This window comes from Mastigoproctus giganteus, chromosome 14 (genome assembly GCF_048544385.1).
Source record: "Mastigoproctus giganteus isolate SK-2022 chromosome 14, ASM4854438v1, whole genome shotgun sequence".
In the NCBI taxonomy this organism is placed as follows: domain Eukaryota; kingdom Metazoa; phylum Arthropoda; class Arachnida; order Uropygi; family Thelyphonidae; genus Mastigoproctus; species Mastigoproctus giganteus.
Genome location: NC_143588.1, coordinates 91,156,896 through 91,181,058, shown reverse-complemented (window position 1 = coordinate 91,181,058; position 24,163 = coordinate 91,156,896). Strand labels below are relative to the sequence as shown.

Genomic DNA, 24,163 nt, shown 5'->3' with positions numbered 1-24,163 from the left:
GTTCCCCAAGGTTCAGTTCTTTCTCCCACTCTTTTCCTCTTGTATATTAATGACCCCCTTCCATTGACTGGAAATCCTATCCAAAAATTTTGCTGATGATAGCACACTACATTCCCTTTCCAGTTTGAGAAACCTTGCCCTGCTCAAACAGCTTCAACTTCTCTAGTATCCACTGCCAAATCCTTAAATGTTGATCTCCAGTGGAACAAAGGTAACTTAATTTCAATCCTATAACTCAGTCCTGTCTTATGTCTTGCAAAAAGGATTCTTCTATTCCTTTCCTTCTATTTCTATATTTCTATTCCTTCTATTTCTTCTGCTTATCTTCGACTACACTCCGATTTCTAGGCAAGATCTTGGGGATTACCCTGACTTATAATCTCTCTTGGTATAAAGCACATTACAAATATTGCTTCCTCTACATCTAAAAAACTGGGTTTTCTTTTTCATTCTCGGCATTACTCTCTTCCAAACAGTTAAGTCTAGAAACACAAATCCAGTGTACCATGGAATATTGGGGTAGTGCCCCCTCAGGATTCTAGATTCCATTCAAAAGAGAGCAGTTAGGTTAATTAATGTCTCCTCTGAAACAGAGTCTCTCCACTCTTTCTCATAGATTTTCTGTTTCATACCTTTTCTATACATACTTGCATGGGCACTGTTCTTCTGAATTGGCTTCTATAATTCCCGCTATCTCTTTCAAAGCGGTCCAAACACGTGCTGCAACCAGTCAACATCCTTTTACCGTCCAAATTCAATCCCACAGAACCAACATTTCTTCTTCCTCATTTATTCATTCAACTTCTGTTTTTTTTTTTTTTTTGAACCTTCCTTCATACTTATTTCCTGAAAATTATAATCTACAGAAGTTCAAGTCAACAAGTATCTTCTTTCATCTTTTCAACTCATGTATGGTACAAAGTACTATAGGTTCTAAAAAAAAAAAAAAAAAAAATCCTATACATAACAATGATCCTTGAGAATGAAAAAAAATTTAGCATGGAAAACATATTTAACATTTTATACTGTAAAATACTCAAGTAATAAGGAATTGTGGTTTCTTTTTTTGGCAATTCTTCACTTTTTTTATTTAATTTTATTTTAGTTTATTATTAGTTATATTTTTTAGTTATCTAATCAGATGCCATTACAGAATTTTTAGTGGAACACTTTCACGTGCCACCGGTTGTGTACCGCTGGCCTAGATCAATTTCCTGGCCCTTAAGGACAAACCTGGATGTTAAAACAAATGTGCTTGTATTAAATTTAAGTAATTTACGTAGACAAAAACAGGATTTTTGTATTAACTAGGAAGAACAGTTTACCACAAATTTGTTGAAAATACAAATGGACAATGTTGTTGTTTGTTTCAGGATTTATTGGGTGCATCAGCAACTATGGCCATAGTGTGCCAAAAAATGGACAAAGATTGTTGTACCAATGTTTGTTCATTGAATGCATAGTTTTAGCCTAATACCTCCTCTGAGCATTTCAGGATCAAGAAACTTAAATTTTCTGTCACGTTACAACAAATTATACTAGAACCTTTAACATATTTCAGCTTACCATAAATTATTGTACAATAAAGCCAACATACTTGAGGCAGCTGTATTATATGTTACTCTGTTTCTCAGGGTCATAAAAGTTTTACCATGCAAAACTTATGATTCTGAGGAGAAATAAAACCAGTAAAAAGTAAAACACTAAAGATTTCTTTTTGTTATCTATTACCTACTATATAGTACAGTGGGCTGAAAGCATAGTTTTTACACATGGAAGGTAAAAATTGGTGATATGCAGAACTGAGAATTGTGGGGGGGGTGGAAGGTTGTATTAGCCACAATTTGCATAGTCACCTTAGTAACCTATACCATTTAGGAAAATTGACATGGATTGACTTTACTAATTACAGTGCAATGATGGGATTGCAGCTTCCTAAATCAAAATTAATACATTTTGATTTAGAAATTTTTATTTTATTTTTTAATACCCGAGTTTGTTTATTCTCTGTAAATTAATAATGTCCACATTATTTCTGTGGAAAACTACATTTTGGAGTTCTCAACCAAAAGTTGTTTGTAAATTAGTGACTTGTTCTGCATTCTGAATGGTTACTGTAATTCTAGCATCACTTTACAAATCTAGCTATCAGTATAGATTTTTGCTGGATAGCCCCCCCCCCCCCCATCACTTTGACTGCTTGGTAAATCACTAGATTTATGCTTTGTACAAAAAGCACACATTGATTTTTGAGAAGAACAGTATGTAAGTTAGGAAATTCTCAAGTAAAAAAAAAAAAAAAAAAACTACAAAAATTATTTTTGATGTCTATGCATAAAATATATTCATTTACAGAGAAAACTATATATACAAAGATCATGAATGATTAGTGCAGAAATTAATACACACTAGTTTGGTTGAACCAGTCATTTCAAAAGTGTTGCATAGAACACTGAACCAAGTGAACCCTATATTATAAAATAGTGAAGGAGAGAAGAAAAAAAATACAACAAACAGTTGCCTAAAAAAATCCACTTCTTGATTGTGCTTAACTTTCCCAATCTTGTTGGAAAGAGTAAAACACAATTCAGATCATGTGTAAAATAAAATTTTTGTCCATTTTGGGTTTAAGATTCAGAAAATTGAGTCTGCTCTGACCAGGCATTTGGTGAAATTTTCCTGCAGATGACTGCTACCTCTTTAATGTATTCCACATGAACTCAGTAAACAGCAGTATATCTTGTATTCTGCAGTTTGTGACAGATATATTATCTTTTGTTATACTGAACAAATTTTTAATATATAATTTAAGTGCCTGGAATGACACAATATTACATTATCTTGTAAGCAGCACTGATTGTTTTTGGCCTTTTCACATGCACTTAATAATATTTCAATGTAATTACAATTTTTAAATTATTGCTAAGCAATGAAAGTTTCATCACTTGTATCTATGAACTTCATTTGCATCAGATACAATTATTTCAAAGGCCTCACAGATGGTTAACCAGTGTCAGATGAAGTGGAGGGGTAAGTTTTCCCCCGTGAGTTATTCCAGGTTTTTCAGAACACATGCCATGCATATCATCTCATGTGATACTCTAGAAATCAGTTCACTGTGAATACCTCAAGAAAACCCCTTGAGCAGCCAACCACCCATTATTGGAAAACATGCTTGAAATGCACATCGGTTCTTTGAAAGATTGGTGAAAGTGGCAAAACCTCACCTTTGATGAAATTTTCAAGTAATGTATCATAAAAGATACGTGATTTCTTAAATTTAGGAAAATCTGAAGAGTTGGTAACTATATATATATATATATATATATATATATACATTTTTTAATTTTTTTCCTGTTAAATATCAACCACCTTAAGGACAACATATCAGGAATGGAACGTGTATAATGAGCATGAAAATTTAGCAGTATTATTTGAAGAATAAATATTCACTTAGCACCAATGAAGGTAATCTAAAATGTACATTCTTATCTAATGATACTGTGTTTTAAGATAGACAAGTCATGATCTTCTAACATTAGCACTATCTACTATCCTCTAAACAGTATCCACACATCAGTTTCACACCATCATTGCCACTCACTTGTGTCTGCCCCTTTGGCTGCAATGGAACATTCCATCCTCCTAAATAGGCTTTAAACCAATTGACAGAGTGGAGTGGCATATCTCCAGAACAGTGACCAGTTGAATCACCAAACTGGCCCTCACCTGACATTCCAGATCATACATTAGGTTCAAATCAGGACTCTTTATTAGGCTAGTCCAACTCTTGTTGAAACAAACATATACTTGTAGCAAAGAACTACCACAGTGTAGGGAGCAAGGAATTGTCCAAAAGGTTACGGTAGGCATCAACATTTGTGGTTCCCTGTACAACCATCAAAGGTCCTAAGTCATACCGAAACAACTTCACATTGGTAAGAAGCACTAGCAACAGAAGTTCTCCAGGCATCCTCGATACCTGCCCATCTGATCAGGATATAGTATAGTAAAATTTGTCACTTTGTAGAACCAATTTGTACTGCTCTATCGAGCAATTACATAATTTGTTGTAGCATGCGAGGCAAGACCACCAATTGCAATTAGTGATGTTAGACTTATACACTGCCACTCTCCCATTAAAACAATGACTAGTGCTCCATACATAGCATGTTGATGCTTTAAACTCTTGGTTGGTCTTGGAGAGAGAGATAGAGTTTTTTGACACTTCCATTTCATAATAACATTGATGGTCGACTGTCAAAAATTGCACAAACTGACAAGCCAGCAATGTGAAATTTGAAAATAATACCCTTTTTGAAATAACACCCCATGTACCATGACAAGAACAACTAATTTTTGTGGTTCATACTCAGGTGAACTATCTGGATACTTTTTTTTGGTGTATGTGAAATCCTAATGGGAACAAATCTCTGATCCTACAGTTCATTATGAATTTAGTTGAAAGAGTTATGATAGATGGCAATAGTCTAATGGTGATGCAAAAATACATTAATTCCACACTCTTAACATCTTACTCCAAAACCAGACTCATATCACGTAGTGTCCTTGACAACCCTGCCAACCTTTGTATCGTCTGCAAACTTGGACATTAATCCCGATATACCATCATCAATATCATTTATAAATACAGAAAACAATAATGGACCCAACACTGAGCCCTGAGGGACTCCACTAATAACATCAGTCCACGATGAGCAGTGTCCATTGATTACCACTCTCTGTCTTCTCCCCCTCAACCACCCCTTTATCCATAGAGGCAAATTGCTGCTATGGATAAAGGGGTGGTTGAGGGGGAGAAGACAGAGACTGGTAATCAATGGACACTGCTCATCGTGGACTGATGTTATTAGTGGAGTCCCTCAGGGCTCAGTGTTGGGTCCATTATTGTTTTCTGTATTTATAAATGATATTGATGATGGTATATCGGGATTAATGTCCAAGTTTGCAGACGATACAAAGGTTGGCAGGTTGTCAAGGACACTACTGACACTATGCTGCTGCAACAGGATCTGGAAAGGTTGAGCAGATGGGCTGAGAGGTGGCAAATGAAGTTTAACATTGATAAATGTAAAGTACTACACATGGGAAACAGCAACCCCAGAGCAACGTATCAACTCTGTGGTACAACACTGACAGTGGTAGAGAATGAAAGGGACTTGGGGGTGGTTGTGCAGGCAGATATGAAGTTCTCTGAGCAGTGCAGACGGGCTGCAAGAGTAGCTCATGGAGTATTGTCAATGATATACAGGAATTTTTCCAGCAGGGATAAGGAGGTGATTATTCCATTGTATAAGGCGATGGTCAGGCCACACCTAGAGTACTGTATACAGGTCTGGAGGCCTCATTTCAAGAAGGATGTAGAGCTGCTGGAACGAGTACAGAGAAGGGCAACAAGATTAGTGAATGGAACAAAGGGGTGCTCTTACGAAGAAAGGCTTAAGTTTTGCAAATTACAGTGTCTGGAGACTAGGCACCCAAGGTGATCTGATAGAGGTGTATAAAGCCTTGAATGGTTTAAGCATGCTCAATGCTGATGGGATTCTTCCTCTAGCTCAGAATAATCACCTGAGAGGGCATAAATTCAAATTGAGGAAAGACAGATGTAGGATAGACGTGCGGAAATTTGCCTTTAGCCAGCGGGTGGTTGGTTGGTGGAACAGACTTCCATCCCTTGTGGTGGAGGTTGATAGCCTAAATAAGTTTAAGGCTCAGCTGGACAGGTATTTTGAACGAACAGAGGGGTGAAGTGGAAGTGGTTTTTTTTTTTTTTTTTTTTTGGCTGATGCTGCATAAGCTTGCTTTCTTGCATCAAATGCCTCTACTAATGCTAATGCTAATCTCTCAAGCAAATAACATAAAAAACCTCTAAAAATAACCAGTTTCATTTTTATCCTTAGATATTTTGTAATTCAAAGCACAAGACCTTAGGTCTGCAATGTATAAAACCACTTGTTTTTGTAATTTTTTTTTTTTAATATTGCAATATTTAATCCACTGTGCCTGACATGAAATGTTTACTCAGATTTGTGTCTTTTATGTTGTAGATGTAAGGTCTACAACATAAGAGATACAATATTAAATATTGTTTCAGAAATATATGTTGACCAAAAATATCTGAATACAAATATTCAATTTTAGCAGTTTCATACTGTAATGTGTGAAGTATGTAAAATCTTTTGCTGCAGAAAGTGCTTTGAAGTGCAGTAGTAATTTTTTTTTTTTTTTTTTTTTTTTGCTGTTGCTTGCTTTTGTGCTTCAGATAGTTGTCTTTATCATATTAATAACAAACACCACTTAATCTGTCCAGTTGTGTGTAATCATATTTTCAATAGGCGCCCTTCATTGTTATAAAAGAGCCACTTCCTTCCATTGCCTTGTTGAAAACCACAGTTTACTAGAGAGAAAATATGTTAGGCATTACATAAGTTGTCAAGTTTGTCTAAAAAATCTATTTACACATTACTATTCCAGAAGATTAAAAGACTAAATCTTTTCCATTACATTTTTTCTTTTACTTTTACAAAAAATAAAAATAAATAATACATATAAAAATAACTATAAACAGTGATGTCCCCAGAGTCCAAATCTAAGGAAGAAAATTACAGCCAGGTCATTTTCCCCCCTTAGGTACTGATAGTTAATTCTTTTTAATTTTGAGAAATGATTGGTGAAAAGACATACAATTAAACAAAATATATATTAAACATTGTTTCAATGGATAGTACAGAAACCAAAGTTGCAAGTTGGAATCACAAAAATACTAACCAGTAATTTGATGGGAAATTTCATGCTATTGTAATTTCCAACAGTTATGCACTGGCACTGCTAGAAATCACTTCTGACAAGAAAAGTTTAAACTACACTTCTTAACAAAAACTATTTTCTTATTACTGCTAAAAATAAGGATAGGCTGCCTTAATTTGTTTGTTGTAAACATAAGCTATTATGTTTACATAATCTATTTGTAAATATAATGTAAGTGATGAATTGAGCATTTATCTTTCTCTGATAATCAGTACGCATTAAACCTAACAATAGTGAATAACCTGGGAACAGCGCTAGGTTATACTTGTATTCCTGTGCTATATATGGCTACAAAAAAGATAACGGCCTTCTTTGTAACAGTATGTGTACAACCTCTAGGATGGAATATTCTGAAACATTGGTTTACTTATCAATCACATAATAAATAAACATTTTAACAACAGGCAACAAATGTTGAATAAAACAAGACAAAAACACACAACAAATGAAAAAAATCCCAGATATCTTTAAAAACATATTTCACAAACCATTATTAACAACTGAAACTCATTTACATAGTTTCAATCATATTGTCCAAATTTTTGTTAACAATAATTTCAGTATTTTAACATTGCACTATAGATAGCTTCATTTGTAATTACTGTCATCATGATCAGTTTGACTGAAAGTGATACGCTTAGAAGTCAGAATTAAATACTTTTACTCTCTAGTAATAAGAGAGAAAAGATCTGCGAAAAAGACATCACTAAGAGTGATTTCTAATATAGCATAGTTAAAGAGCACAAAAAGGCATTCTTATAAAACTGCCATAAATAATGTGAAGTTAACTCTTCTAGAGAAGGTTGAAACAAAAAATCTCAGTTTAGCTCCAGAAAAGTAAGCACAAATTTGTAATATAGTAGAGCCATTACTTTGAGAAGAAAAGTCCTGATATTTCTGTTGATTTGTTTGTTTTATGTTTGGCATTTTCCCAAATTGTGGAAAATTTGTGCATTTCTGCCATTGTGCTGAAAGTTCTAAAACAGCTGTACACAGCTTACTAAACATGGACCATATTAATTTTTTTATACACAAAATCCTTTTCTTTTTTCTTTGTCAAGTATGCTCTAAAATAATATTCTCTATTTTATGGCTTAAGCAGTTTCTTATCACACTTCATATTGCTGACAGAATGTACAAAGTTCTCAGTATTGTCCACCAAAGTCCTTCGAATGAACCACTCATCCAGTGAATACTGTACAGGAAGCAACAGGAATGAAACTACAAAAAAAGTGCGAGGGTTTTGATAGGTTTCTTGCATCAGAGTTTAAAAAGGTAGTCTATCAACATCAAAAGATGAGTTAGTACTTGGTTCAGGCTCAGGAACATTTGAAAGCCTTTCCTTCACTCTGCCATGGCACAATGAGTATTGGTGAATCCTGATGAATCATGCATCAATAGAAAACAGTTCTTTATAAAGAGCAGGAAACTGTAATTGAGGAAATGTACGACGAATTCTTGTTAATATCTCCAAGTGCAGAAGATTCCCTTCTCTTAAATATGCAATCTTTGCCATCAGTGCATCAAAATAGCTAATGTCTCCTTTATATGGAAGTTTATATGTGCATTCCAGTTCTGCTCTTAGGGCTTTTTGTATTGCTTGACTAAGAAGTTGGATTTCTGTAACTCCTCGTAGTCCTGGCCGATCTAGAATTAGAAACGTTTTCATAATGAACAATGAAATACATTTTAGGCAATGAATTTAAGTCAGAAATTAAAATTCAGCAATTTTATGAATTCATTTATGAATTTTTTTATGATAAAAAACTATGCAAAGTAAATTAATTTAATATGTCTTTCTAGGTTTAACATATGCTTTATAAAGTTAATGGTTACAGTGAAATAACTGAAATCTTCCTGTAAATGATTCTTTGAATGCTATAAGAAACCCAATCAGTAATTAATCATTCTTATCTTTCATCCTACACCTGAGTCCCTTAAATATTTTACATAAAATTATATTATCTTATGCCCATTTGTCAAAGGTAACTAAAACCATGTAATGACTTCCCATGGTACAAGGACCTCCTCTCACATGGAAAACAACTCAAAATACCAATGGCCACCATTTTGTTTCACAACGGCAGCATACAAAATCTCCCACTGCACAAAATTTAGTTAAATAACTGTAGAAGAAATGGAGATTTAAATGAGAAAGAACATATTACAAAAGTGAAATGTGTTCCTTGTTTCAGGTCCACTACCATACCAAATGTGACTGAAACCATAGGAGATTTGTTCATTCTAAAAATAAAAATGGCCATCATTTTGTTTCAAGATAGCATATAACAAAATAGTTTTTCCTAAAGCTATTACAAGTTCTCCATTTTTGATTTTTCCCAGTTTGGTGAATTAGAGCATCTTATTCTTTGGATTTTGGAATCAGAAGTTGGAGACTTTTTCACACTTGGTGTAAAGGTTTCCAACCTTTTCACAAAGGACACTTTTAAGAGGTACATCAGTCTGGAGGTACTTATTAAAAAATTGGCAGTAATTGTTTCTGAAGTATGAATAAATGTTTACTGGTGTTAACATAAATAATAGCAATTAATTAAAAGAAAGGCCTATATATTTAATGTGACTGTTGGAGCTGCAAAAATTTTCAAATTATTTCAAGACCGTATTAAAATATTACTCTATAACACAAAGCTTTACTATTTAGCTAAATAGCAGGCACAATGTTCATCCAATCTGACATGCAGATTTTTTTACCATGGGCTATCTAAAATCTGCATTTTATGGACTACTGCATGATAATTAGCTGATAAACTAAAAAATTTAAATTTATCATGGGAAGCTATTTTATGATCATCATATAGTTAAAGTGACCAGATCCTTAGTATTCCAATGTGGAACATATGGGGGGGGGAGGATTTTACAACCCCCTAGAAACAATATGCACATATATTTTTTTTAATTTATTTTTTTTTATTTATAAAAAAATATTCACATACAAAATATAAATTAAATACATATACTTCTTTGAACTAAACTTATAAAATAAAATATCACATTTCTTAAAAAAAAAAAATATATATATATACTGTATATATATATTTTTTTTTCTCACAGAAAGGCTGAATTCAGTATAAATAGCCCTCATGTTGGATGGACAACTTGTGTGATCGAGACCCACTAATATTCGTAAAATCGCACAAATGCTAACTTCTTGTGATTTTCTTTTGTAGAGAATCTGTCTTCATTTTGAATTTAAAATGATGTTTGACCAAATAAAAATAGGATGATAATTATATCTATACATTATTAAGAAATATTAAAATTTTGAAATATTATATTTTAAGTCAGGAAAGGTACCCCTCGTGTTACGCTACATGACGAACAGAAGGTTGCGTGAAGGACACAAACTGAGAAAAATAGTTGTTATTAGAAGGGGGGAAAAATCACTTATTAGAGAGGTCATGTTTTTAAACGACTTTCATTTTTGTTTAGTGAAAAAAGGTTAGGTTTTTTTTTCTGTGAAATAATACTAATAATAAAAATACACACTTCTTTTAACAATAAAACAGGAGAAATTAAATATATTTTTCTGCTGAGTGAATTTTTCTTAATAATTCTTCATTATTTGCTATTTCTTCATAAAATTCTTCGCAAGAATTAGGAAACTTGCACTTAATTTTTAGTATTGCTTTCAGTGTTTCTACAGTCAGTTGTTTTTTTGTTGATGTCCACAACTTATTTACTACTGAAAAAAATCTTTCCGCTGTATGTACCATTGGTTCCCAGCAAACATAATGCAAATGATTTGCATTATGTTTGCCATTAAGTATGGCAGCTATGTGTCCAATCCAGGAAAGTTTGCAATGCGGGGCAAATGAATGAAATCCGGGACTGTCCCACATAATCTGGGACGTCTAGTCACTTTACCTATAGTCCAAGTCTCTTGATGAAAACTTAAATCAGTATGCTGTAACAGACATAATAAGGCAATGGTCAGACTACACCTTGAGTACTGCATACAGGTGTGGAAGACTCATTTCAGGAAGAATGTAGAGTTGCTAGAATGAGTACAGAAAAGGGCAACAAGACTGGTGAGGGTTAGCTATTTGGTTTTTAGGAGCATTAGCAACTAAGGCCATATTGCTCCGGGATATGTGGTGGTAATTCCCTGACCTTTCCGCATTCTCCGTATTTGGTGGTGATGGGCTCGAACCCCAGTCTAATCAAAAAGCATGTGCTACGCACTGCTGCTCCTCCTTCCCACCTGGCTACGGAGGCGCCGACTGGTGAGGGGAACAAAGCGGTGCTCTTACAAAGAAAGGCTTAAGTTCTGTAAACTGCAGTGTCTGGACACTAGGCACTTGCGAGGTGATCTGATTGAGGTGTATAAGGCCTTGAATGGATTGAGCAGGCTCAATACTGATAGGATTCTTCCTCTTGCTCAGATTAAGAACCTTGAGAGGGCATAAACTGAATTTGAGGAAAGATAGTTGTCGAATAGATGTGCAGAAATTTGCCTTTAGCCAGCGGGTAGTTGATTGCTGGAACAAACTTCCATCAGTTGTTGTGGAAATTGGTAGCGTATATAAATTCAGGGAAGAAGTGGACAAACTTTTGGAGACAGAATGAATGGGTGAAATGGGAAGGGGTTTTTTTTTTTTTTTTTTTTTTTTTTGGCTGATGCTGTATAAGCTTGCTTTCATGCATAATATGCCTCTACTAATGCTAAATGTCATCAGAATGAACTTGTCAAAATGAAAATAAAATAAAATAAATAAATAAACCGGTAATTAAAGAATTGTGTTTTTTACAATCAGTTCATTCTGATGAGATTTTTCTTTCAACATCTCTGATTTAAGTTTTCATTAAGCGGGCACCATCCTGGAATAGATAAAATGATTTACTGACTTCAGGTAAGCTTCACAGTTGAGGCTGTCATAGCATGGAGCCATAGTCTCAACTCACCCTACTGGTGACTTGGTTGGGTTTAGGGAAGTGTTATTGAAATGCTACAGTCTTTTCATTTACTGGGGTTTTGTAGTTCTTTGTGAGATGGGATATGACAGTGGTGCCATCTCATTAGGAACAACAAAACCATCAAATAAAATTTGGTCATTATACAACTTTTAAGTAATTTATATTTGGCTTGCATTTAAAGATTTTTATTTTATTATTTTTTTGAGAGTTCTGTTTGCATTTTTTCATGCATTTCATGGGCACACAGAAACAAGGTAGTCTCAGCAAGCAATATGATTTTTAATGGTGCTTCCCTAAATTCCTTTAAAAATTTAAGAATGCAGAGTTGTATAAAATAACCAACTTGTGTAATTCTTGTATTAACTACCATTTAACTCTGTATTATACATACACATACATATATATAATACATATACTGGGTGGTTATAAAATAAGTTTCTCTATTCAGGAGACCCTAGTGTCAAAACAGAGTTAGCGCTGTGAAAATCGGTGAGTATGTCATTTAGGGTATGGGGAAACAATCTGTAGGAGAAAAAAAATTTGTTCAAATTTCTGCCAGCAGGGGGTAAACGGCACTGCACATATGTAAAAGTTGTCATTTACTTCAAGACACGCTGCTTATGCAAATGGCATCCTGTCAGATAAAAGCAGAAAGGCCAACACCACCATCAATAACCATTATGGCTCTTACAAAAAAGGAACGTGCTCTTTTAGTAAAACTGTTCTACCAGAATAATAGTAACACTAATGCCGCACTATGTGAATATCGGAAACTTGACGTCAAAGGTCCTTTGACATCAGTGGGGCTTTTAAAAACTAATAAAGAAATCTGAAGTGACCGGAGAATTACGTAATTTCAGACAGAGGACGACCACATATCGGAATGGAGGTAGTGGATGAAGTGGAGGTTGCAATGGTCAGAATGCAAAACACTACCAGTCAGTAGTGCCAGAGGTATGTCGAGAGACTTGAACCTTCCTTGGTCTACTGTACGTAAAGTGCTTCGAATAATTTTACGCTGGTTCCCGTACAAGATTCACATAGTGCAAGAACTAAAGTCTTGTGATCAACGACAACAAATAGACTTTGCTCTACGATTTCTGACCTGTGTGGAACTTGACGATACATGGGTTCGAATGATCTTGTGGTCTGATGAGGCACATTTCACTCTTCATGGGGCTGTAAATGCACAAAACTGCTGAATATGGGGAACTTCTCATCCATCTGCTGTACATGAATGACCACTACAAAGTCCATATGTTACAGTATGGTGTGGATTCACAGCAGATTTTATAATTGGACCATTTTTCTTTAAAGAGTCTACACCTCATGCCCCGTAAAGTGTACGGTAACTAGTGCATGGTACTGCGGTCTTCTAAGAGGTTACATTATTCCCGCTCTGCAAGAAAGGTAATGCTTGAAGACCATAGTGTTCGTGCAAGATCCCTACATTGGTCAACAAGTGAAGGAACTGCTCCATTCAACATTCGGAAATTATCACATAATTTCTAGAGACTTTCTGTAGTTCTGGCGAGCCCAATCACTAGATCTCAATCCCGGTGATTTCTGGCTATGGGGATACCTAAAAGTCAGAGTTTACCATGGCAGCATACAGATGCTTGTCGACTTGAAAGCAAGCATTAAACAGCATGTAGCCAATATCCCCAAATTTCACTATGCGAAACTGTGTCGCATGCAGTCCTCCGTTTTCAGAATGTCATCTCAAGTGAAGGAAAGCATAGAACAATATCTCTAGATTTCTAAGTTCTGAGATTAAAATCTAATCCTAAGTTAAGTATTCCATCTCATGTTTACAGTGCCAATTTCTCCCCTGGTGGCGAAAATTTGTACTAATTTTTTTTTCTTCTACAAATTGCTTCCCCATACCCTAAATGACATACCCACCGATTTTCACAGTGCTATCTCTAACCGTTTTGACACTAGGTTCTTCTGGATAGGGAAACTTATTTTGTAATTTAACCCCAGGGGCTCACATCTTGTGAGTATGGGCGTGGCACACCCAGGGTCCTGAGCTGGATATCATCATTCTTCTCTTTCTTGATGATTCCCTTCTACTTTTTTCTTTCTTTCTCTCTCTCTCTCTCTCTCTCTCTCTCTCTCTCTCTCTCTCTCAGGGTAACTCGGGAATTTTTTGTTTGTTGGCTGGTGCAGCATAAGCCTCAGGCTTCCTTGCACCATATAGCACTAATAATAATAATAATAAAAAAATAACCACCCAGTACAACTAGATGGTTTATGAAATTATATTATATATACTTGGTGTTTAAAATTGCACAGAACAATGTAGGAGCATATTCTACAGCTAAAAAAAAGTTCCTATAAATGTGTCTCAAAATTCTTTATTTCCAAGATAATATTAATTATAAAACAAAACATTTTTTTTTGCCCAAATTTATGTTATAAAAGTATGAATGTGTAAAATAGGCTTTAAACATACATGACAACACTAATATGAATTGTGTTGTTCTACTACATCAGGGGCATCCAACATTTTTTGGTTAAGGGCCAAAACAGATAAAATGCTGTAGGATGCCAGCCACATGGGTTGTTATGGCAAGCAAGTTGGGGGCCACAAAGACCAGTTCCTTACCACTAATTATGCTTTTTTTGAAATAAATTTAAATTTTGTTCTATATTGGTATTTACAGTTTTTTCATACACATAATACTAATAACATTGCTAAATTCTGAGGAAGATACATAAAACATGAAAAAGACAATACAGAAAAATCAAATTTTATTAAAAATTAATTTTTTCCAAAAATATGAAACTATATTTTGTGGCATGCTAGTTTTAAACTCAGGGGACAAATAACACAAAGGCTGCAACACAGCCTGCAGGTCACGCACTCCCTGAACTAAAAGAATCATACGAATTACTCAGTTGGGAGTAAGCAGTGTTGCACAGTACATACTAGCAGTGTCAATATGTCTGTTATTTGAGTTACAGGTTTCACAATGGGTGCCTCATTGTTTACAGAACAGTATTTGTTAACCTGATATTAGGTGAGATACTAAAAATCAATTTAATTTTGCCAAGTTAACTGATATAATTTTAAATTTAGTGAGGTTCATAAAAATTCCATAGCTATCACTGGAAGACATGCTGAAAGATTTTGAACTTGACACGTACTAAATCGTAAAACATTTGCAACTGTGGAGAGATGACTTAGAAAAACAGGTGTGCTGAAACCATTACAAGTAAACACTGGGGAAAATTTGGCAAACTGAAAATGTTGAAGAGCAAATACTTTGTACTGTTCAAGTATCACTTACCACAAGGTGGGTGATACTTGAACCTTGTGGTAGGTTATACTTGAACCTTGTGGTAGGAACCTTGGAGGACATTGCAATGAGCAACAATGTATCCATTTCAGAGTGAGACTGTAAAAGAATTTTAGCCATAAGACATAAATAAACACAGAACATTTTGTCAGTGGCTCATTTAGCAATGTACATGTAATCCTCAATTTCTCTGCCATATTCTGGTTACAGATGGATCATATTTTTTACCAGTTGTGGAATTTCAAAATCACAAAACACTCATATTTGGGCCAACATATGATTTTCAGCATTTATTATCAACATAATTTTTCCTTTAATTGTTGGTGTGGTATCCTCAGACAAAGTATCCACTTTTCCCCATGATGTGTCTTACTTTTTAAATATGGAGAGTACAGTAACTGATGGATTGGTCGGAATCCCTCTGTACATTTGCTACCATGATAATTCAACACCACACAGTACAAACTGAACAAGCATATGGACAGAAATCATGTTTTAAAAGCTGCTGAAACCATCAGAATTAGTCCTGAAATGATAAGACATTCCAGGGAACCATGGTCACTGAACAAAAAGGCGGTAACTTTGAACAGCTGCTTTAGGTATTTTCTTTTAGAAGTATATTTCAGTTTCTTTTTATGTTTTATAATTTATGATTAATGTTTATCTCGAAAATAAAAATCTTTTGAGACATGTTTATAAGAATTTATTTTTCATATTTTTAGCCGTAGAATGTGCTCCAACATTTATTCCGTGCAATTTTGAATCACCTTGTATATATTCTAGAAAATTCTCAACAACTGCCACTCCACTGTTAACTGAAGTGCTTATCAAAGATATGGTTTCTCTGTATATTTTTAATATACTGAGAGACAGTGGGTCTCAAAAGTTGGACCTTTTCCAAACAGAAGTAAACAAAAGATAGTATCTCAGTTTTAGATCATGCCAATGCACAAGTATTGTGATCCATCTCTATTTCAGTTTTTAGCTTTCACTTATGTGTGTTACAATGAGTTTTAAATACCATTTCCCATAAGAAGACCACTGCAAAGTAGTAGCCATACGAAGAGGTAAACATATATTTCATATTTTTGCATATAGATTCAAACCTTAACAGCTGCAGTGCAATCCAGCAACCCCCCAAGGCAACCCAGCTCCTGTAACTAGACAGCTATATCATAAATAATCCCTACAGTCCTAGTCTATCATATCACTGCACACTCCCCTGCATTTTCTATCACAATATTTTATAGCCCTGCCAAGCTTAAAGAGGTCATGGAAAGCTGACTCATTACCAATACATTCGCTAACTGCAAGGTGAGAGCTTTCAACTATCTGCTGAAACATAGAAGAGAATTTTCCTAAGTGAATGCCTACCAGTGAAGGTTGTATTCCTTAAGAAAAAGATCCTTTAAGAAAAAAGACCCAAACTGAGACAACAAGAAAAGCTGAATTTTTGCCCACCAAAAGAATTTAAATTCGATCACTCTGACATTATTTCAATAAAATATATCACTTAAGAATAATTTAAAATGCTAAAACAGCCAGAGTTTCACAAATATCAAGAAACCAGTGCATTTTTTGTAAATCCATAAGAAGGAAGGTTCATTTCTGTAGGGACTGCAAATGTTCCATGTGTTGCAAATGTATAAAAATTTCAAGGTTAAGTAAAAAAAAAGCAGCAAACTTCAGTTGCCCAAGTTGCTTTCTGAAGCTAAATGAAGGTCTTAAGTCAGAGTCAAAATGAACTAAGACCAGTCAAATAATCAGAAAATGCCTACTTCCAAAATTATCGAAACCAGACAAGAAATCAGCCTTAATTTATGGGATTCCCTATTAACTAGAATAGATAAGATGGAAAAATGGTAGCAAAATATTGAAGAAATTATCTAAGAAAACCAGAAGAAATCATCCACAAAGCCCAGAACAACCATACTAATGAAACTCCTGTTATATTTGTTGAATCCGAATCAAAGCACTCCCCCTCCTTTCAATACTCATTATGGTAACATTAATGGCAGCTGCAATGATGGGAGGCAAGATGATCCCGTCAACTCCATTCCCAATGATTATCCATCTCTCACCCTCCTGTATATGTCAGCTATTAAGGCTATAGACAAGCACATCCAAATAAGCAAAACAAGTACTAACCAAATTAAAATTTCCCTGCAAGCACTAAACCATCCTCACCAACAACAACAATGGGCTGATGACCTCATTCAGTTTTTCTACACAGCCAATGAATTACCAACTGAGATCAAAAGATTTCTGGGACAATTTTTCCTGGAGGATTGCCATTTCGATCAACTTCTTGATAGTGATATAGAGGATTTTACCAGAAGTACAGCAAGAATGTACTCCTCCATAGCCAGGTTTTCGCGAGATTGGAGTTCCCTATGCGTAAGTGGAAACGATATGTTGATGACACGTTCACTATTGTAAAGAAGGGAAGAGAGGAAGATGTGGTCTCGTTTCTCAATGGTTTCTCCCCCTTTATAAAATTCACCTCGGAGGTAGAAACAGATGGTACCCTCCCATTTCTGGACATAATGGTATATAGGGAAGGCCCCAGACTTAGAACTAAGGTTTATAGGAAACCAATGTGTAGGGGCCAGTACACACATTATAGGACGGCACAGACTGTCCAACATAAAAATAGTGTGGCCAGAGCACTTTTGGGTAGGGTGAGAACACATTGCAGTACCCCTGAGGAGGGGGAGAAGGCAATTAGGCAAATCACGACGGATCTTATGAGGTGCGGTTACCCCCAGAGGGTCATTGATAAATACAATAGAGAGGAAGAGCCCAATCGGGTAGTTCCGCCTGTACCGCTTACCACAGTGTATGTTCCCTACTATCCGGGCCTGTCAGATCGCATTGCGAGGATGCTTCGCGACTTTCAGACACGTTGTGTGCAGCTTCCGGGCCGGAGGTTGCACACAGTATTGTCACAGGTCAAAGACCCCATTACTAGGGATTCTAGTAGTGGGGTCGTATATGAGATCACATGCCCGGATTGTGGGGAATGTTACGTGGGGGAGACAGGACGGTGTCTCAAGAATCATCTGGGGGAACATTCAAGAGCGATACGGACTGCAGAGCTCAATAAATCCGCCATTGCCGAGCACTATTGGGAAAAACAACGCCAGATCTCCCCTGACAACGCTGTCATCCTTGACTGGGCACATAGATTCTGGGACCGCAAGTGGCTGGAAAGTCTATGGATTGGATCCTCTGGCAACAATAGCATGAACAGAGACAGGGGAGTTAGGCTTCACCCCCTTTTTGAGGTGGTGGTTTTGGCCAGAGATAAACGTTTTAGTTTTCCACGTCCCCAGACGACTTCCGGTTCTGGTACAAGTGAAAGGAATGCTGAGTATGCACCTGGTCATCCACGTGTACCGTGAATCTGGTATTAAAGGATGTGTCGCTTAGGTCTCACTATTACTGAGGAAGGAAGTAGACACCTCCGAGGTGAATTTTATATTTTCTTTCTTTCTTAACTGATTTCTTTTTTACAATTTTCTTTCCTGCTTTAGTTTTCTTACCTTTTTTTGCTGTGGTTACCTTCTTCTTCTTCACAACTTCTTGCTACCTTCTTGGCTTTTTTCTCCGTTATGGTGGTGGCCTTTTTCGGAGCTCTCTTGACCTTTGGCACAGGGTTTTCTTTGATCTTAAACCCATCTTTAGATTTTACAATTGTTCCTAATTTTTTAGCAGCTGCATTTTTAGCTACTCAACTTCTACTGGAAGAACGGGTTCCAACTGAACAAATACTTGAAGAACGTGTGCTAACTGAAGAAGCGCTTGATGAAATACTTGAAGAAGGAACAGGACTAACACGGACTGCAACATCCAACTCTGCAAAAGGAATAAACCGTTACTTATTACAGGCTATAGAAGAAAATTGAAAAGTTTCAGCAGGTTTTGCAGTAAGTACGAATGCCAAATAGTTCAACTATTCCAGCTGGCATTCGCGTGGATGTGAAAAACGATATCGTGTGACGTGAATTGTCATGTTTTTATAACTGGAAATATTTCAAATACAACAGTAATTAGAATTTAGTAATGCAGCGATACCATAAAAAATAATGAAAAAATAATAATAATAAATATATTTTATTATTAATAAATATATTTTATATATTTTATGTACAAATGAGAGAGAGAGAGAGAGAGAGAGATAATAAAGATTCTCTCTCTCTCTCTCATTTGTACATACATTACTTTCTGTACACACAAGCATCTGCCAGATGCTTGTGTGTGCAGGTGAGCTTCTTGTACCAGTAGTTGTGGATTATTATTATTGTTGATAAAAAAATAGTAATAATAATAACAATACAATTTTATTTTATCAAGATAATATCAATAACAAGAAACCAGAGTATATAGGTTTGTCCATTTCTGTATGAAACAAAATTTCAAATTTGTATTTGAAACAAAAGATCGCTCTACTCTTTGGGATTTGCATAAAGAACATTCTTTACGGTTGGCCTTATCACAGTATAACCCTGATTTTGTAAGCTTGACAGATTTTTGTGGCTGATGCTGCATAAGTTCATGCACTTGCTTTCTTGCATCACGTGCCACTACTACTACTACTTCTACTACTGACAGCACAGCTTCTCTGGAAGCCAGGGGAAACCAGGCACTTCAAATGTTTCAGAACTGGGCAGCCCTACACAAACTAAGACTCACACCCCAAAAAACACAATCCATTCTCCTGAAGGGATCACTGCATCCAACTTGAAACCCCACTATCAAATTTCAAGGCCAAACCATCAAGCCAGTTTCTACGTTAAAACTAGTACTTGAATAGTACTTGACCCTAAGCTCGCTTTCTCTCCGAATCTTGCACACCTCCACGCGAAAGTGTGAAACTACACTGCTCTCATTACACAGGTGAGTCGTCGTGATTGGGGATTGAACCTAGGCACCCTTAAGGTTCTGTACAAATCAATCTTCCTTTCCTTCATAACGTATGGATCAGGGGTCTGGTTTCGCAGGGCAACTCTTTACAACAACAAACGTAAACTGGGAACCATCCAGCGCACCATCCTTCTTACTATTACAAGTGCATACTGCACAGTTAGCAATCCAGCCCTTCAGGTTCTTGCGGGCGTCCTTCCGCTTGATCTGGAGGTTATTCGAAGGGGCCTCCACTACTGTCTATCCAGGAGTATACCAGCAACTATCCTTGGACACTCCATCAATAACTCGAATGAAATCAGACAGGAAAAGAAAAAAATTGCCATCCTACTACTTCAGACCTGGCAGGACAGATGGACTGCTACCGACAAGAGCCCAATCACCAAGAAATTTATACCTTATGTGAATGCCTTATTTCCCAAATCTCCAAATTGGTTTTCTCCTGGTCTTCATACCACCTACCTCATTACTGGACACGGATCAATAAACCATAAACTAACATCCATGGGAATCATTGACAACCCCTACTGCGCATGTGGTGAAATAGAAGACTGCACCATCTAGTATATACCTGTCGACACTATGAGGACCTCCGCAGCATCCTGTTTACTCGTATACAAGATAACCCTCAAGGAAATGAACACTTATTCATCACAGAAGAAAACTACTACTATGAGTTTACCAAGTTTGCGCAAGCCCTCTTCACAAGACAGAGCACCCAACACAAAACAGGAACAACCCAAACATCTGATCCTTACCTAACTGGCCAACCGATCTTAACCTGGATAGGATCAACTAGCATGTGGGCCACCTGATTCCTCAGTGGCAACTTACACAGAGCTCTCTTGCTGTGTCTTATTTATCGCCCTTCCCAGGTTTCCCTTTCAACTGAAAGCGCTTATTGCTCCATTGATAACCTGGAAGATACCTTCGCCTACATCTTCCATGTTTCTAGCTACACCCCCTTTCTTGCGTACACTGTGTACTTCCTCGACTCTACTTTTTTTTTTTTTTTTTTTTTTTTTGTCTCTATCCAGGAAGCTCTGGCGACCCTGGTGGAGACAAGCCAGAGAATAATGGGCAGAGTGGCTACCTCCTAGTGGTATGAGCGCAACGTGGAGTCCCACCAGAGGCCCTACGGCCAAATGCCAGGACACACAACAAAACCTAACGCAATATGTCATATACAATACACAACACTTTTCTGGAATTTACAGTAGTACTGTATTCCTTCACAGCGAACATATGGCACACATGCGTGAAACCACAGGTGGTGCCTGACCCAAATACTATGCACTATGCTATGTTCTACAAACGGTAAAATGAAATCCATGTAATTAATTATGTACTCTATTTGTCGTTTACCTTACCTTCTCGAAAAATATCATCTTCCATAGCTTCTTCAGCAGTCACAGTTCTGTAGGGTTTGGCTTTAAGAATAGCCTTGGAAAAGTAAGAATTTTTGCTAACAAGTTTGATGAAACTGTGCATCTGGAATATTTCAAATGAATTCTTTTCTTTAAATAGTTTTCGGTAATAATGGTAGCCAGCAAATTTTCAATATTGTCTTCTCCACATTGACATTTCTCACTAAACGCAAATACGGTAATTGTTTCTGTTACTAAGATTCCATATGCCCACAGATCTACATACGTTCCTTCAATCTTCTTTTTCCTTGACATCTCAGGTGGACTATATATCACTGGCAGAGCAATTTCCTGCACAGTTTTTTTTTTTTTTTTTTTCAGTTTTTTATAAGGTCGTAAAATCAGCGATTAACGCTTTATCGTTTTTATCAAGTAAAACATTGTCGGGTTTGAGATCCAAACGGCAGAGTTGCAGGTGATGAATGTATTTTAATCCATCGAGTATATCTTTCAGATAATTTTTCAGTCTTACCAATGCATCTGGATATTTTCTGAACATTTTGCTTTGGACTTGCCTTTTAAGACTGCGAACCATCAGTGAAGTGACAAACACATTAGTTCTCATGATTCTTGTTTGCAATAAAAGTGCTAATATTCTAGGATGATTTAACCTTTGCCACATAGTCGTATCGCCAGATCTAGCTCTCGATACAATTTTTATTGCATAATCACTGCTATCCTTTTGCATTTTAACAACTACACCATAAGAACCTCTTCCTATAACGTTCACAAAATTATAATGCAATACCGTTTTAAGATATTCTACGACATCTTCTTCCAAGTTCTCAAGGACTACAACCGACGACTGTGATGACTCCATGTTTTCCAAAATTCGAAACAAATTATGGTCTATACTTTCAATTTTTATGTTTACCTTGATAAATGCGTATACACTATGAATATACACGATTAGACTAAGCAGCGTCACTTTTAAATATAACTGATTTAAATATAACGGATAAGTGGCATGAGCTGAGAGTGAGGCACGTTATTCATTTTCTGTTGTTGTTGCACGGGCGTGCGCTGCTTTGCTCGTGTTTATCCAGCATTAAAATGGTTGTCTCTAGGATGGGATGTAGACGTATGCCTTTTTGGTGATTTATCGCCTTTGGATTATTTAATATGTTAAGTCACTGTTTCTCAAAGGGTGTGCCGCGAAATATTGAAAAAAAACTAGCGTTTTTTTTATTTTAACATCATTGTCCGAATATTTTATTTTGGTTGTAAGAATTGTTTGCATAACATAGATATAATATAAGTATAAATAAAAAAACAATCGTTAATATTATTTTTCGTTCTATTTATTTAATTTAGAAATTTCTTCTTCTTCTATGACTACATATGTCTGCCGCGAAATTTTTCTTCTTTGGAAAATGTGCCACGAGAGTAAAAAGATTGAGAAACACTGTGTTAAGTGACTCTAGCCATAGGCGGTGGCGAAACTGTCGTGAGTGGTCTACTATTTCGAAGTCGCGTTTGGGATCAAGGTCGTGGTTGGTGGCCCAAAAAGTTCCGCGACCGCGCACTGTCACTGCGTTCTTACAATACACAATAAGTCATATCTATAATTTAAAAAAATTGTTAAAAACCAAACATGCGACAACGATTGGGCTGTTTTGAATTTGCATAGCAGGCAATCTTGTTTATAGGACAGGAAACTGAAAATTTTTCAAATTATTTCGATTACTGGTTAGTTGAAGAGTTTTAGGCGCATAACCAACTTAGGCCATACTGCTCTGTGTATAATGTATCTAAATTGCGTGTTTTCTGTGGTCGATTTTCCGTTTGCTGGACGAAAAACCCCAGTTTCCGGGATAAAAATCATGCTACCTTCGCATGAGATCGACTAATTCAGCCAAGTTGTGAAAAAGGCTCATAAAAATTCCTCTTCATTGACGGTATTCGAACTCAAATCTTTTCCAACCGGTGTGAGGAGGACAAGTGATATTTACCAACTGGGCTACCCACGAGGGCATTTGGATGGCACCTGACCTTGTCGCTTATATCCGTTACATATATTTATCTGTAAAATGCGTGTTCACTGGCCGATTTATTACGAAAAAATCGTAATAGCTCACGGGGAAAATCCTTCTTCCACTGCATGAGATCGAAGAGCATTTTAGAAATTCCTCCACCCTTAGACGTAAATGTAACCCATCTCTCCGAAAGAGTGGTAGATGGCGATGTATCGTGCAGACCACGCGGCCACACAGGACTTTTATAATTGAATAATGGACGACAAAACAAACACTTTTGTCCAGATAATCCAAACTCCTAATAATCACCATAATGGAAGACTCAAATATGACAAAACATGAATGTAATTATAAGCAAATTGTATTCATATTTATAAAAGTACAGTCAGTCCTCGTATAGCACGATACTTGTGTTCCTGGAAACCCTCGTGCAATATAAACAACAGGCCCTATGGGAAAAAGAGGGTTATGTGCCGACCACTCAAGATTGAACACACATTTGTAACCAAAACATTACCAAACACAATAAATAATCCTAATAAAATACATAAGTATTATATTAAGAATAATAAAATATTGCTAATGCTTTTGCTTCTATCGGGAGCGCGCAAACTTGTTTTTGTGTGATTTTCTATCCAAAACAGATGACAGCCGTTCCATCTCTTCCAATTCTTTGGGTCTTAATCTAATGGATTTCAATGCCATTGCAATTATGCCAATTGGACATTATACGTGCCTATATATTTATGTGTGTGTATGTGTTTTT

The 24,163-nt window shown here is 36.1% G+C and overlaps 1 protein-coding gene across 4 annotated transcripts; it reads right to left on the bottom strand.

Moving 5' to 3' along the window:
* Nucleotides 1-7,593: 7,593 nt before the first annotated feature.
* On the bottom strand, nt 7,594-22,442 carry LOC150075346 (putative nuclear hormone receptor HR3). 4 transcript variants are annotated; one of them, XR_016547870.1, is made up of 3 exons: nt 21,365-22,442; nt 18,614-18,926; nt 7,594-8,475 (listed from the first exon to the last, which is right to left on the bottom strand). XR_016547870.1 is itself a non-coding variant. In XM_090388330.1 (2 exons), exons 1-2 carry the CDS (start codon nt 21,483-21,485, stop codon nt 8,216-8,218), a joined length of 381 nt encoding a protein of 126 aa, XP_090244456.1. In that variant the 5' UTR covers nt 21,486-22,442; the 3' UTR covers nt 7,594-8,215. The 4 variants fall into 3 exon arrangements, 1 of the variants encoding a protein (XP_090244456.1); XR_016547871.1 differs by having other exon boundaries at nt 18,633-18,926; XR_016547872.1 differs by lacking the exon at nt 18,614-18,926.
* Nucleotides 22,443-24,163: the final 1,721 nt, after the last annotated feature.

Coding starts and splice junctions, on each gene's coding strand:
- LOC150075346 (XM_090388330.1), bottom strand. CDS start 21,485: ATGCACAGTTTCATCAAACTTGTTAGCAAAAATTCTTACTTTTCCAAG. Junction 8,476..21,364: donor AGATGATATTTTTCGAGAAG/GTAAGGTAAACG, acceptor TTCTAATTCTAG/ATCGGCCAGGACTACGAGGA.